The sequence below is a fragment of the Aulostomus chinensis genome, chromosome 3 (genome assembly GCF_037954235.1).
Source record: "Aulostomus chinensis isolate RoL2024-O1b breed Wild chromosome 3, RoL_Achi_v1.0, whole genome shotgun sequence".
Lineage (NCBI taxonomy): Eukaryota > Metazoa > Chordata > Actinopteri > Syngnathiformes > Aulostomidae > Aulostomus > Aulostomus chinensis.
Genome location: NC_141322.1, coordinates 32190223 through 32205222, shown reverse-complemented (window position 1 = coordinate 32205222; position 15000 = coordinate 32190223). Strand labels below are relative to the sequence as shown.

The window sequence follows — 15000 nt, the reverse complement described above, 5'->3', positions numbered from 1 at the left end:
TTTTTGTTTGTATCAGATACAGCGACTAAGTTGAATAGGCACATGGCCCAATAAACTAGTGGGACCCAGAAAGGAGCTTGTAGCAGGATCAGGGAATACCAGAACCAGCTACAAGTGGCGAGAGCATTTACCCAAGACTGCTAGGCTGGGCAGACCAACCTTGGACTCCACCTGGATGGACGAGAGCCTCTGACTCAGTGACACTCACATGGATACTGGAGAGCTGGAAAACACATCAACAGAACCTAAGAACCTTCATCAAGATTTCAGGGGAGCTCTGGAGAACAAGTCTGGAGAACAAGTCAAAGCTGCACAGGTGATCCTCAGGTGTTATAAACCAAGGTGATGTACCATCTTTGCTCTGCAGAGACCTGAATCCCTAAGCCAGGTCAGCACTAAGACTCGCAACTGATCCGGTTCTGAAGTGGATCCACCACCAGTCTCCCCTACATGATGAGATCCAGCTGTAGGCAGGAATGAGCAAGACATGGACTCACTGATCCACATCACCAGGATCTAGAGCGGTGACACCAAAACAAAGTGTGGTCAGACAGTACAAGATAGAGGGAAGATAATCAGAACCAACGGGCTGACCTACCAGCCCCCCCCCCCCACCCCCACCCATCTCTCTTTCTGTCCTTGTCTGTCTGCTTCTGTCTCTTTCTTGGTTCTGTCGATCCGTTCTTCTCCTTGTCTCTGTCCCTCCAACTGTAGACCCTTGGTCTTTTTGCCTCACCGCTCTCCCCGAGGTTCTGAAAGCAGCTCAGCACATTCTGATGCTGAAACTCAAATCCTAAGATGCACACGCTCACAAGAGGCCGTCAGTCACAATGATGCAACTGTGATGAGGGGCAGCAGGCGTGCAGCATTGTTAGCCAGCAACAGTAACTAAGGGGACAGTCACTAAGCCGTCCTCATGAATCCCACCTGAGCTGACGGGTCAGCGGTGTCCTGCACAAGAGGAATCCGATGACATTTTCCAGTCAAATCTACGCTGACCTTTTCATGACAGCAGCCATTACACTTTCCTCCATCCTGCTTCTCCTTGATACTTGGACTCCGTCTCTTTGTCTCTGTCTCTTTTCAGCAGCTCAACAACACGTGAGTCATGGTGAAGGACCAACAAGGCACAAAATGACCACCCTGATTCAGCTGGAAACGGAACATCTTGTGTGATAAGACTCTTTTTAAGGAGAAGTTGACTGAGTGTCTGTCAGAAATTCCTGATGGATTGATTTCTTGAGTAAATCATCAGCCAATGAAAGCAGTAGATCAAATTTCATGACTCGAACATGACTAGTCTAGTACTCTTCAAAGTCATTTGCCCCGACTAACTAGGCCAATGACTTTGACGTGAGAGTAGACCTTTTTAGATTCCATAGACATTTACATCTCAGGGTGTGGTATAAATCCCCCCCCCCCTACATTTACTCCAGTCCAACCGTACACAGATAGCCATGCACCCACCCCATTCAAGCCTGAGTCCTCTTTTTGTCCTAACCCAGTACTCTTAAATGGAAAGTAAATCTGCTGTCAAAGAACAACACTTCTAGTAGACACAACTTAACAAAGGAAGAACGAGTAGCACTCAAAGAACTATCGGACAACAAAGAGGAAGTGATTAGAAGGGCTGACAAGGGAGGGGCGGTCGTGTTATGGGGAGTGGAACAATACGCAAAAGAGGAGTACAGACTGCTGCGAGATACCCTTTCTGTCTCTCTCTGACTAGAAACCCGATTGTGATTCTTAGTCGTGAACGTCAGGATCTTCTCTCCAAGGCCATGAACAAGAACCTGATTACAGAGCAAGAGTTTGAATTTCTATTCAGCAGGAATTCTCGAATGGCATCTTTTTACATGCAGACTTTACTGATTCACCAGGGAGGCCCGTTGGTTCGGGCAATGACTCACTTACATAGCCTATTTCGAAATATGTGGATTTTTATACAAAGCCCTTACTCTCGTCTGTCCCAGTGTACATTCAAGATACTATGGATGTCCTTTGTAAAATACAGCAACATACCAACGTCAGCCCCAAGGCACTCATGGCAGTTATGGACGTGGCTGCGCTTTATCCATCTGTTGACCATGGTCAAGGGCCCTCGGCCCTGAGACACTACCTAGACAAGCGCCTACATCCGCATGAACCACCAACTGATTTCTTGATTGAGCTTGCAGAGTGGACATTGAGCATTAACGTTTTTGTGTTTCAGGACTTTGTATTTAAACAAATCATGGATGTGCTTTGAATAGAATAGAATAGAATGCCTTTATTGTCATCATCCCAGGAACAATGAGAGCAACGCTGCTCCCTGGGATGTGCACATACAAACAGACAAATATACACAGACCCATATTTACACTACTAACCCTACTGTAGGACTAATACTGACACAACTATACATAGACTCTGCAAAGACATGAGGACATGTACTAATACATATAAGACATGTACATAGACTGTACAACTGTAAACAGGCTTGTGCAAGTCCCACTGTGGGTACATGTGGGAGTGGAGAGCAGCCTCAGGTGGTGCTGTGGTGCATCCAGGTGCACAGGCACGTTCCAGTACCAGATCAAGGTGGCTATCATCAACAGATGGAGGTGACGTAGCATTTGCAGTGCGAACATGGCAGAACAGTCCTGGTGACAGTGCAAAACACACAGAGTGACTTCTACAGTTCAGTCCTCATCTGAGCTGGTTTGTGGAGGAGGCTGGCAGATTTGGTGGTGGAAAAGAAAAGAGAGTGCCGGTGATGGTGCAGAGGCACTTCAGTTCCTGAGTGCAGGCTAGCGTTGAGCATGGTGACAGCTTTGGGGAAGAAGCTGTCCCTGAGTCTGTTTGTCTTTGCCGGGATGGACCTGTAGCGCCTGCCAGAGGGCAACAGGTTGAATAGGTGGAATGCGGGATGAGTGCTGTCCTTGATGATGTTCTTGGCTTTGTTTAGGCTGCGTGAGGTGTAGATGGTGGTTCGGTCAGGCAGGGGGCATCCCAGGATCTTTTGTGCTGTGTTGGTCACTCTCTGCAGACTCTTCCTGCCAGCTTCAGGGCAGCTGGAGTGCCTCACTGACACAGCGTACGTCAGCAGGCTCTCAGTGGTTGAGCGGTAGAAGGTCACCTGCAGGTTGGTGTCAAGCTGTTCTTTCCTGAGCACCCTCAGGAAGTGGAGTCGCTGCTGGGCCTTCTTAACCAGTGCTGACGTGTTGGCTGTCCAGAAGAGGTTGGCAGAGATGTGGACCCCGAGGAATTTGAAGGTCTCTACTCGCTCCACGCTTTCCCCATTGATGTAAATGGGTGCAGGGGGGGTTCTGTTCTGACTGAAGTCCAGGATGAGTTCCTGAGTCTTTCAGATGTTCAGCGCAGTGAACCAGTTACGTGGTTACCAAAACTCCCAAATGGCGCATTTAAATGTGGCTGTGGTAAACAATGCGAGCATCCATTTGCTCTGCAGACGTGCACTACAAGACATTTCATTCATCGTGAGACCACACGTGTCGTATTTATATGTACCTGCTCGCTGTGTGATGTTCTCTATGTAGAACGCACGAAAGACGACTTCAAGACAGAACACGAGTCCGCAGTCAAAGTGAAGAAATTCTGCTGTGTCAAACACTTCATGGGCTGTCTCTTCTGCAGCGATGGGGACCGGTCATGTCCCAATGACACCTAGGAGAGGAGGCAGACCAGCTGGGGAGCCGTTGGATCCATAACCTTAGAGCCATGCACCTCCCAGGCTGAAACGACACCATAGAGACGGTCTCTTTCTATGAACTGTCAACAGGATGGGTCTCTGTTGCGAGGGTTCATGCGCGCCTGTAGCGGTTTGTCGTGTTGATGATGGGTCTCAAGTGAAGTAGGCCGTTTTTCTGGATGTTTAATGTGTTGCTTGGATTTCGAGATCAACTTTGCAATCTTTTTAATCTGCAGGATCTTGACGTATTGATGTCCTCCCGACTGCTACCTGCATTATATTACATTGCTGTTATTACAATTATCACATGGGACCTCTTCACCTTTTCTGACTTCTGGTGGCCAAACGATTTCCTGCTTCCACCCTGGATGTCCACCATGGCCATGATGTGCAGGTGTGGGTCTCCTCACCTGTGTGTAGGCATCACAGGTGTTTAGTTGATCACTTCATGCCCTGACGAAGGCCCTCGAGCCAAAACATGTTGGTGCCTTGTTTTTAATGTGTTAAAGCATTTTATCAATACTTTGAAGAGTTCCTTGGACTTTTTTGCTCTTATAGAACATGAAGTACTTGAAAAGACCCTAACCAAAAGTGGCTGCTAGAACAATGGGTGGGTAAACACTGGCCATTGACTCAAGCAGGCTCAGACATCATACTCATGCTCCAGGAAACCCGGGAAAGTCGAGGAAAATGAAATGAAATGTTTCCCAGCTTGGAAAAGTGTCACTTTAATTTGATACAGTGGTAGAAATGTTGTTTTCTGGTCAAAGCAGAGGACCCCTCATGAAGCCCGGGGCTGCTGTCCCTTTAACCTGAATTAAAGTAATGTTGTGGAACGCTGGCAGGTGCGCTGTGACACGGATGTTTCACCAAAGGTGCGAGCGTATGGTCGTGAAAACTTTCCTTCAAGGCCTAGAAATGAACTGGTGAAAACGTGAACCAGAGCTGCATGACCATCAGGTTCAGCTGGACGGTCTGATAAAAGCCTGCAGTGTGTGAGAGAGTTCTTGTCTTTAATGGAGCCTTGTATTGCTTCACCAAAAATAAAAAAAATAAAAAATTTCTGTTCATCTTGGCTCCTCCCACATGCTCTCTGTGCGTATTGTTCACACACACTGTGGTCATGACAAAACATGACGAAGTCTTTCATGAATATTGTCTTCAGAAATGATGTAAATATTGTTTCCATCTATGTTTCTGTCCCACCGTCAGGACATCCCGGGCTGCGTCCGTCCTGCTGTCTGATCCTTGTTTCCAGCTCCACTCCATCCAGCACCTGCTAGGCGAAGGCGGAGACTCCTCCAGCTCAGCAGCGCCTCTCAGCTCTGCTGCCCGTCCAGTTGTGGGGTCCTTGGGGTCATCCGTGACCCCTCCCATCCCCTCGGCTCCCGGAGCTGCCGGATCTTCTGAACGCAAACACTTCTCCCTGCATGCATGTGAGTGAAACACAGCTGTGTGTGTGAGTTTGTTGTGGTCACCATGTTGCTGGTGAAGATTGTGATGGTGGAGTCGCTGATTCACTCAGAAACAAAAAACACAACCACCTGCTTGACCTTAGCTGAGCTACTAACGAGGAACTGGCAACAGAGGACTTCTCATCTGAAATAAGACCCTCAAAGCAGCTCTGACAGAGGTGCGAGGGGAATAAAGCATTGCTGCTTTTATTTTGAAGGTCAGATTACTTCAGCCAGTCAGTTCCCTCCACATGTGACCTTCCTGCTGTTAACATCCTCTTTGATAGGAGCTGCTGTTCTGCTGAAATCAACAGACGAGGTGATCTTCAGTAGCCACAGGGGGGCTGGTCATCTGTTGCCATGGGAACACATGCTTCTCTGTGAGCTGTGAGTCTGTGGAGGTCATGCTAGTATACATGAGGTTGTGTCTTTTTGGTTCATCCTGATGTGATATCACATGGTACAAGTGTGCAACGCCAGGCAGCCCGTTCACGCCTCCATTACGTTGGTGGGGCAAAGATTCATAACAGTTCATTTCTTCATTGTAGGAAGGAGGATTTGGTTTGGCGAGCAGCTCCAGATCTCCGTGTTGCCTTTCACTCATTCACACACTCACTCACGCCCTGGTGGCGCTCATCAGGAGCAGCCAGGGTTGTAGGGTCCTGCTCAAGGACACTCCGGCAAGCTCATCTGTGGAAGTGTGGATAGAACCAACGACCCTTTGGGTACTTGACAGCCATGGCGCCCTCTGCTGATGGTCAGTCAACCCCCCTGCATACTTCAGGGAGTCGGCCCGCTGTATGTATGACAGAAGAGGGCCACTCCTCCTCCTGTTCCGTCTCACGCACCACCGTACTCCTGTAACGCCTGAATCAAGGCGGTGTCTGTTTCATCGCCAGGTGCAGGTGAAGGCCGCAGCTCGCCGTGCTCATGTCTGAGTGCAGGAAATGTTCATCATCTGGCGTTGGAGTACTGCCAGCAAGTCATTTTCTTCTTTAATCTAATTAAGAGGGAACACATTCAGATGTTTGACAGTGTTCCCAGCATGCACTCAGCTGCCAGGATATATGAGCTCCGCCTCATATCTCGCTGCTGTGTCCTCGCCACGTTTCAGAGTAGAGACTCAGACTGCTGTCGACTGTGGCGAAGGTCACTTGCTTGAGTGACAGTCCACCGTGAGCTGACACACAACTGTAATTCAGAAGTGAGTAGAAAGCAGACGATGTGGTAACTCGAGTGAAGGCTAATGTCCATGTTTCTGCCTCGCTGGTGCCTCCTCACATCACCGGGACTGCACATACAGCTGCCTCAGGATTGGCTGGCTCCTTGGTCATGTGAAATGTGTGTTTTGGAAGAATGGTTGTTTGTTCTCTTCTTGCAGAACAAATAATACAAGATATGTATTAATTTGCTGGAGACGAGTCATTTGTCCCATCACCATCCAGCTGCTGTCAATCAAACGTTGTGTTAGCGTTCCCGTGATGGAGACCTGAGCGTCTCCTGAGACCCCTGTCAGCATTTTGTTGCACCATGGGAAGAAACCTGCCACACTTCAAAGATTTACTGGTGTGTGTGTGTGTGTGTGTGTGTGTGTGTGTGTGTGTGTGTGTTTGTGTGTGTGTGTGTTGTATTGTCAGTGAGTTCCAACAGTGTAAATCTCCAGAGGATCCAGGTTCATGTTTCCATTCATCAGCTCAGGGTTTCTGTTTTTCTGTGTGGTTCTGAAGAGCAGTCCTTCTCCTGTGGCTCAGTTGAGGAGACCACAAGGTGGTTAGATGGCGTCTGGTATCACAGTTGGATGATGCAGGGGAGCAGGTGGCAGGCTGAGTCGGGATGGCGAGGCACAGTGAGGCAGCGTAGGCAGGCAGGAACGGAGGGCAGCTGGTGATGCGACAGCTTGGCTGACAACCTGGCGAGGAGCAGGAGAGAAGGTTCAGAGCCTGCAGAGGTGGTGAGTTGATGACAGCTGCAATCAGGCAAGGAGACTGGCTGCAACCCCCACCCACGCCACTCTGACACAAACACAGGAGAGCAGATGCCTCAGCACGAGCGCCGTCACTCAAGTTGGCCTCACTAAGAACAGAAACCCTTGTCACAAGAACATCGCCAGGCAGGTCACTACGGCACCAGCGCAGCCTTCCGTTAGGCGGAGTCTACGCAAAGGAAACGAGCTGAACCGACACATTCAGTTTGGATCTTTTGTGACACTACCACGGTGTTTCTTGAGTCCGGAAGAGGAAAATGATCATTTTAAAGGAGGAAGAAGGAATTGTGGTGGGGAGAAGCCCTGAGTTGACCTCTGTGGTTCAACTAAACCTGAGACAGAAATATGCAAAGTTAACCTCAAATTTCTTGAATAACGTCTCCTCCTGGCGGATTTGACTGTTTTATGACATTTAGTTGACTGCAATTTATGACTTTGTTTTGCAGTGATTATTAAAAATGCTGTGAAAGAAGAACACGTTCTCTTTATGAGGTGCAACTGAAGACGCTGTCAAACTAAATACAGCACAACTTCCTGTGTGGTTCCCAGAGATGTGGACTTCCTCCTCTGTAACCTTAATGGGAAGGATTGGTTACTCCCTGGTCAGGAAGCTCTCCAGCCTGTGAGGAAGTGTGTGTGTGTGTGTGTGTGTGTGTGTGTGTGTGTGTGTGTGTGTGTGTGTGTGTGTGTGTTCACTCTCTACATCGGTACAAAGGCCGTGTTGGTTCCCACACTTAAGACTTCCCTGTGTTACCGGACACTCCCACCCAGATGGACCCCTGGGGTGTCTCCTGGTCTGAACCCTCCAATACTATGTCTTTGTGTTTTCTTCCAACAGACACAGACTACATCAGTGAGGAGGAGAAGCAGAAGGTGGAGCTGATGTTGGCGTTCCTCACTGAGGAATCGCAGCAGGCCGCCGCCAGCACAGCTGTGAGTACCGCTGCTGGGCTCCGGGGACTTTTTATGTAACTTGAGAGTCTGAGAGTTGTGATATTTAGCAGGACGACACTCTCATCAGCTGATTCCTAAGTATCCTGATACTGCAATAATAAGATAATTTACTGTCATTTTTGTTTTCTTTGCGATCCTCGGAAGTTTGTTCAAGTTCAGTTACACGCTGAATCATTTCAGACACCTTTAAAATGTTCAGCCAAAAGAAACTGGCACTTGGCACAAATATGAGCCTCTAAATTAACCTCTTGCACTTAATGTTGAACTTGGAAAGCGTCGTTCGATCACCTGGGATTGCATCGAGAAGTGGAGAACTGGATGACACATTTCGACCAAGAAGCCTGTGTCATCCATGAACATGGCCACAACAAAAGCTCTCATTGTTCTTGGAGCACTAAACTAACCTGGCAGCTGCAACGTTTAGCTGCTGCTGTGACTCAAGAATGCAAAAACAGCCTTTCTAACAAGCCGAGACACCTGAGTGGCTCTGTGCGCGTCTCCAGAGATTCAGGAGTCGTCATGGGAGGTCCAGAGAGGCACAGAGCAAGAACACGGATAAGAGAGGATGTGGACAGCTATGATGATGAGGCACGTCATTAGCCCCGCCCACTGGGTAGATGAGTCTTTCTCAGCAGCCACAAACATAATTATCTATTCAGTCGCTGGTCAAGATGGAACGCTCCAGAGCCAGTTGGACATCTGCTGTGGGGGCGGGGCTGGGCAGGTAGGGGCTCCGTTTGGTAACAGGGTTGGAGCCGCGTGTGCGATGCTGACGAGCACGTGTGCTGTGAAAGGGGTCGGACAGAGAAGCGACATGTCATCATAAAATCCTGATGAAGTGAAGACAGGAGGGTCACATGACCTTCATGACTTCAGCAGATGATTAAAAAGACTTGTAACTTGACCATAGGACTTGAGAGACTTGACAGGGAATCTGGATCAGCACCGCCATGTTTGAGTCCAGGTCTGAGCTGTAAGAGAGACCTCTTCATGCTCATTCTACATGAATGATGATATGGGAGTGGATGCGTTTGCAGCAGAACTCTTGTTTCTCTCAAGCAGCGCATGAGCATCAACCCCATCTAACAAGAAGGTATCTGGTAACTGACGACGCTCACTCGCGCCAGGCTGGTGAAGGTCAGGCGGGATGTGAGGCGCTTGTCTCTGCAGGGGAAACCTGATCGCCCGACTCAGCAGAGAGGAGACAGGATGTATTATTGATAAGAGATAGATTTGCTCTATCATCCTTCCAGGACCGGTTTGTCATGTCAGTGAGATATTATTAACTCCGGCGGGACGCGTTTATCTGCTCGGAAGAGGAGATGTGTCGTTTGAAAAGAAAAAGTCACGAAGAGCAAATCAAGGCCACGAACTCCCTGCTGGGACCTGCTGGAAGCACTTAGGATTGAACGAACTGCACATAATTTGATTAATTATATGTCGTAGATGTGGTGATGTAATAGTGTTGGGCTGACACATGCAGCACAATGACCAGTGGTGGCGCTGTACCACACCCATCGACCCCACCATCACCAAACTCTATCTGCTGCTTCTGCTTTCGCTAGCTGTCTCACTGCCTGAAACGCCCAGTTAACCAACATCGTAGCAGCGCTGCTGGCTATCATCCGGGTGGATGTTGGTCTTGTGGAACCAGGACGAGACGAAGACCTAAAACAGACTTGGACAGGACCAGGATACCTGCTCCTCATCACATGCAGTTTGAGTTTGTCTCCACTGCAGCACCTGGACTCTCAGAGCTGGACGGGGTCGTTGTCTCTTGGACGCAGCAGCGTGTAGTTGGAGGTTGGATTCCCAGCCTAATCAACAGGAAGAAGCTCATGAGGTGATGATGTCCAGCACACACAGATCTCCGACCAGTGATGATGTGATACTAGATTGTTGGCGGAGGAGCAAGCAGACCTGCGTCTGGGATCCATCAGGGTTCTGCTTCAACAGTTGCAGGGAAAAAACCCAAACCATCCAAGGTACTTAAAGCAGGCATCAGGGACAGAAGTGGTTGTGGTTATTGTGGTCTTTCCATCAGTGGTTCTGATAAAAGGGATCTGAGTAGTGAAGTGAAGAGGTGAGGGGCCCCCAGGAGGAGGAGTCAGGCCTCTGGCTTTACCAACCCATCGCCAGGTCAGGTTGAAATGAGAACAAACAGGTGGATGAAAGAGAAAATCACGGGAACAACAGAACAGGAAGGATGGACACCTGCATCCAAGTTGTGAAGACTTCCATCTCCAACTATGAATGCTGATGAAGTGATGGGTTTGCAGCTGCAGCACTTTCTCCTACTTCAGGTCCGTTGTCATGGTGAAGCTGCGTCGCCGCCGTGACTTACAGAGGGAAAACAAACTTTAACACTTTATGTTTTTATGTTTACACTCAAAATTCACGTCAGAATTGATGCTGGGATGCTGGACGAGAACGGGAGGACCAGACGAGAGGTGGAGACGGAGGACAAGGATTCACGGACAGCAATGTTCCTCCTCATTTGCCAGAAAAAAAAAGATCCAACATTAGAGGCTGGGCGGCGTTCCAGCTGAACTCTGTCACTCTCAAAGCTTTTATTACTTTTTCAGACGTCAGTAATAATAATAAATTATGCTGTTGGCGTGTAAACGTGGACGTTCCTCCACTAACCCAGAGGATGGCGGCCGAGGAGGCCGCACTTCAGTGTGGCCCAGGACATTAGGCTGATGATCCCGCAGAGCTGATGGATATGTACGTGAGTGGGTGGCAGCGTTCAGCCATCGCGTGCTCCGGGGAAGGAGGGGCTTAAAGATATTTCTTGGGCTTCACCGTTGGCGTCTTTCAGACACTTGGTGCCATCGTTGGGCACATCACCATCGCCGCTACAGCACCACAAAGGTGAAACATCTTGCAGGGGAGGAAGTTCAACCTTCCAGTCACCATGATGGTGCAGTGTCATGAGCGGTCCTCACCCCCTCCTCCACCACGAGCTGGTCTGCCACAGCCACACCCTGATTGGCTGACATCCAGGAAGTAACTTCTGTACAATGTCAAGTGAAATGCCTTGACTTGGAGAGCGGATCTCGCTGTGCTGAATCGCTGAAGCGAACCAACAAGTGATGCTTCAGAACCCTTTAACACAATCCAAGCCAATTCTTAGAAGCTGGAAAGAAGCGAACATCCGATTGCCTCCATTGATGAGGATAATAACAATCGTCAAGACACAGCTCGTGACGACAGTGGGCCCGACCCCCAGTCCAGACTGGTTCTTCTACAGTCCATCCATCCTTGTTGGTTCTTTCCATCCTCTGTGCTGCGGTGGTTTGTCCCTCCGTCCTTCACCAGACGCCACTCTTCTTTATTTTTGGTTTCCTTTGACTCACCAGAGACGATCAGCACCAGTCACATGACCCCTGTTCTCTCAGGGACCTCTGTCTCTGAGCGCCTGCCAGTTGGACACACACACACACACAAGCACACACAAACACACACACAGAGTCTCACACAAGCATTCACACACAGTCTCTCACACACACACACACAGTCACACACACAATCTCACACAGACACATTCACACACAGTCACACACACACAGTCTCAGACACACAATTACACAAACACACACTCACACACACAGTTACGCACACACAGTCTCACAGTCACACACACACATTCACACAGTCTCACTCACACACACAGTTACACACAAACAGTCTCACGCACACACACACAGTCTCACGCACACACACAGTCTCACACACACACAGTCTCACACACAGTCTCACACACACACTCACACACAGTCTCACACACACACACTCACACACAGTCTCACACACACACACTCACACACAGTCTCACACACAGTCTCACACACACACTCACACACAGTCTCACACACAGTCTCACACACACACACACACACTCACACACAGTCTCACACACACACTCACACACAGTCTCTCAAACACACTCACACAGTCTCACACACACACACACACAGTCTCACACACACTCACACACAGTCTCACACACTCACACACACAGTCTCACACACAGTCTCACACACACACACAGTCTCACACACACACACAGTCTCACACACACACACAGTCTCACACACTCACACACAGTCTCACACAGTCTCAAACACACATACACACAGTCTCACACAGTCTCACACACACATACACACAGTCTCACACACAGTCTCACACTCACACACAGTCTCACACACACACACACACACACACACACTTGTGTCCTAGCGTCTGCTGCAGGGACGGCTCTAGTTTGCAGATAACAGTTGAGAACAAGCCAGAGGTGGAGGATGAAGGCCAGGGCAGCGAGCGCCAAGCACCTGACAGGTTAGGAGGAAGACGAGGAAGTGAGAAGCATCAGGATGTAAATGCTGGGTTTGATTGGCAGGTCGTCATCCGATCTTCCCACCCAAACCAACGCTGTCATATTTGTGCGCCCTCATGGGTCAAATATTGATCATTCCTGACTCCATAGACACAATCAGATGAGCGTGAGACCCAGTGACAGTCGCAAGCAGAAACAAGAGCAGGTGATGGTCACATGATCAGACTCCTGCAGGCACATTAAATGCTGTATCATCACATTTAACCCTCGAGCTCCTCCTCCCTCTCCCAACCAGCCGGGAAGCAGTCAGAGGCACTCCTCAGACTCGTGGAACATTCTGCCAGTGAAAGACGCCGTGTGGCGAGTTCCTTCAGACTCTGGATGGACGATGGCGTAGTTGTGGGAAACAAAGTTGAGGATTTCTTCATAAATAGACAGGGACTGATGAGCTGCTCTCCCTGCGAGCGGTTCTGGGAAAGCTGTCCAAATATCGATGAGAAACGAAATCAATGAAGACAAATGAAGGCAGACATTGACTTTAGTCAACAAGGTGTCAAAGGTGCTGCTGCTGAGACGGTACGAGACTGAAATGAAGCCTCAGCAGGGAAGTGGGAGGAGCCCACGAGAGGAGCTCATTGATTTCCCTTGAATGGCAGGATTAATGTGGGCGAAGAGGAGGAGGAGGAAGAGGAGGCAAGAGATGATAATTGATGGCAGAGGTGGTGAGAGAGCAGCTAATGGCATGACCAGGAGACGATGGGGGGGCAAATCCCTCGTGATATGATGTGACTCAGCCCTGAGCTGTCGGGGCTGATTGAGGTATCTGATTAGCATCCAGCAACATTCCCTCCAGGCATTAGGCTGGACACCCAAAACAGTGGTTACATACGGGGGGCTATGGTGGTGCAGAGGTCCTCAATGTGGCCCCCCATCAAGAAGGTTGTGGGTGGAGCCCCGGCTGCAGCACGGGGTCTTTCTGGGTGAGTCTCCATGTTCTCCCTGTTCCTGCTGGGTTCTCTCTGGTACTCCAGCTTCCTCCACAGTCCAAAGACATCAAGAGGGACCAGGTTAATCCAGACTCTAAATTGACCGTAGGCGTGGCTGGGAGAGCCAATGGTTGTCTGTCTCTATGTGTTGGCCCTGCCATGGACGGGTGACCTGTCCAGGGGGACGGCTGCTGGGATAGGCTCCACCCCCACCACCCTGAACAGGAGAAGAGGGGGTACATGGAGAGAGGGAGGGATGGATGGAGCGATGATGGATGGAGGGATGGAGGGATGATGGATGGATGAAGGGTGGATGGGGGCTATGGTGTTTAGTCCCATATCCCATGATGCAGCTGGGTCAGACAGTGTTTCCTCAGCCAGATCCCCAGGGACATGTTTTTGTCTCTCAGCAGGTTTCGGTCCAGCTGAGAGGAGGTCTGTGCTCCCTGAGAACCTGGAGACATGGACCACACCTCCTCCTGGACCTGCTCCATGTCCTCCTCAACCTGATACACTACACTGGTGTGGGTGTGTGTGTCATACTTCCTCATTCATTCTCTGCCTCTTTATAACCTTAAGTCTGGGAGAAGGGGGACCAAGGGTTCCGGGAGTCATCTGTGCTCTGAGTGTCTGTACGTGCAGTTTTATGTCCAGCAATGGTAAATGGACTCAATTTTATTCAGCGCTTTTCTACCTTAGCGGCACTCAAAGCGCTTTACAGTGTCGTCTCATTCACACACTGATGGTGGAGCTACCATGCAAGCGCCAACTTACTCATCAGGAGCAATTATGGGTTCAGTGTCTTGCTCAAGGACACTTTGACATGGTCACCGGGGTCGAGGATCGAACCAGCGACCCTTCGGTTGCTAGATGGCCACTCTACCACTGAGCCATGCTGCCCATAATGCCTCCTAACTCCAAGAATGATCTCCTCCAACAGGCCTCATGACACCTCCTGGCTCCTGGTCTCACAGTGGGTCCACCTCTGGCTCTGGACCCTGCCGTACAAGTATTTTTGTCCACTAGTTTTACTGTGCTGCCACTTCAGGTGTTGTAACTGAGTTTTGGTGCCTCAACCGACAGGAGTGTTCTTGTCTTTGGCGGAGATGAACTCAAAGCACTGACAGGGCTTCCACCGTACCAACGCGTGGTCTGTCCTCCCTCCATGTTTGGTTTGGCGGCGCTCATAGCTGTTGCACCTGCACACGTGATGTGATCTACCTGCAACTTCAAGGATTAAAAAAAAGTCTCTCTTAACAAAAGCATTACATTCTGTTGGGGGTGTGTCATGAGGTGGGGTGCATCAGTACTGGATGAGTAACATTCAGGCACTGAAAAGCTTAAACTGGTCTGTACTGGAAAACTCCAGTGTCACTGCCCACCACTGCTCATCCTGCTCCCCTGTTCTTGACGACGGTTCAGCCGCTAGCCGTCAGCCTCCGTTAGCTTCCAGCTACACGCACCTGGCTGGTTCTTCCTGCATTCTCAAGCTCCTCAGACGTAATGCAGGAGGGAGAAACTTTGTGAGCTTGAAAGGCAAAATACACTTGTTGGGTAAATGTTATGACGTCGTCACCGTCAGCAGTCAC

General features: G+C 49.6%; 1 protein-coding gene across 1 annotated transcript in view; it reads left to right on the top strand.

The window, feature by feature from the left end:
• The window catches only part of rnf123 (ring finger protein 123), a 91732-nt gene that overhangs the window by 73452 nt on the left and 3280 nt on the right, over positions 1 to 15000 (top strand). The window contains exons 38-39 of the mRNA XM_086200457.1: positions 4904 to 5127; positions 7968 to 8062. Of these exons, the coding sequence (XP_086056583.1) occupies positions 4904 to 5127; positions 7968 to 8062 (319 nt within the window). The remainder of the gene's footprint in view (positions 1 to 4903; positions 5128 to 7967; positions 8063 to 15000) is intronic.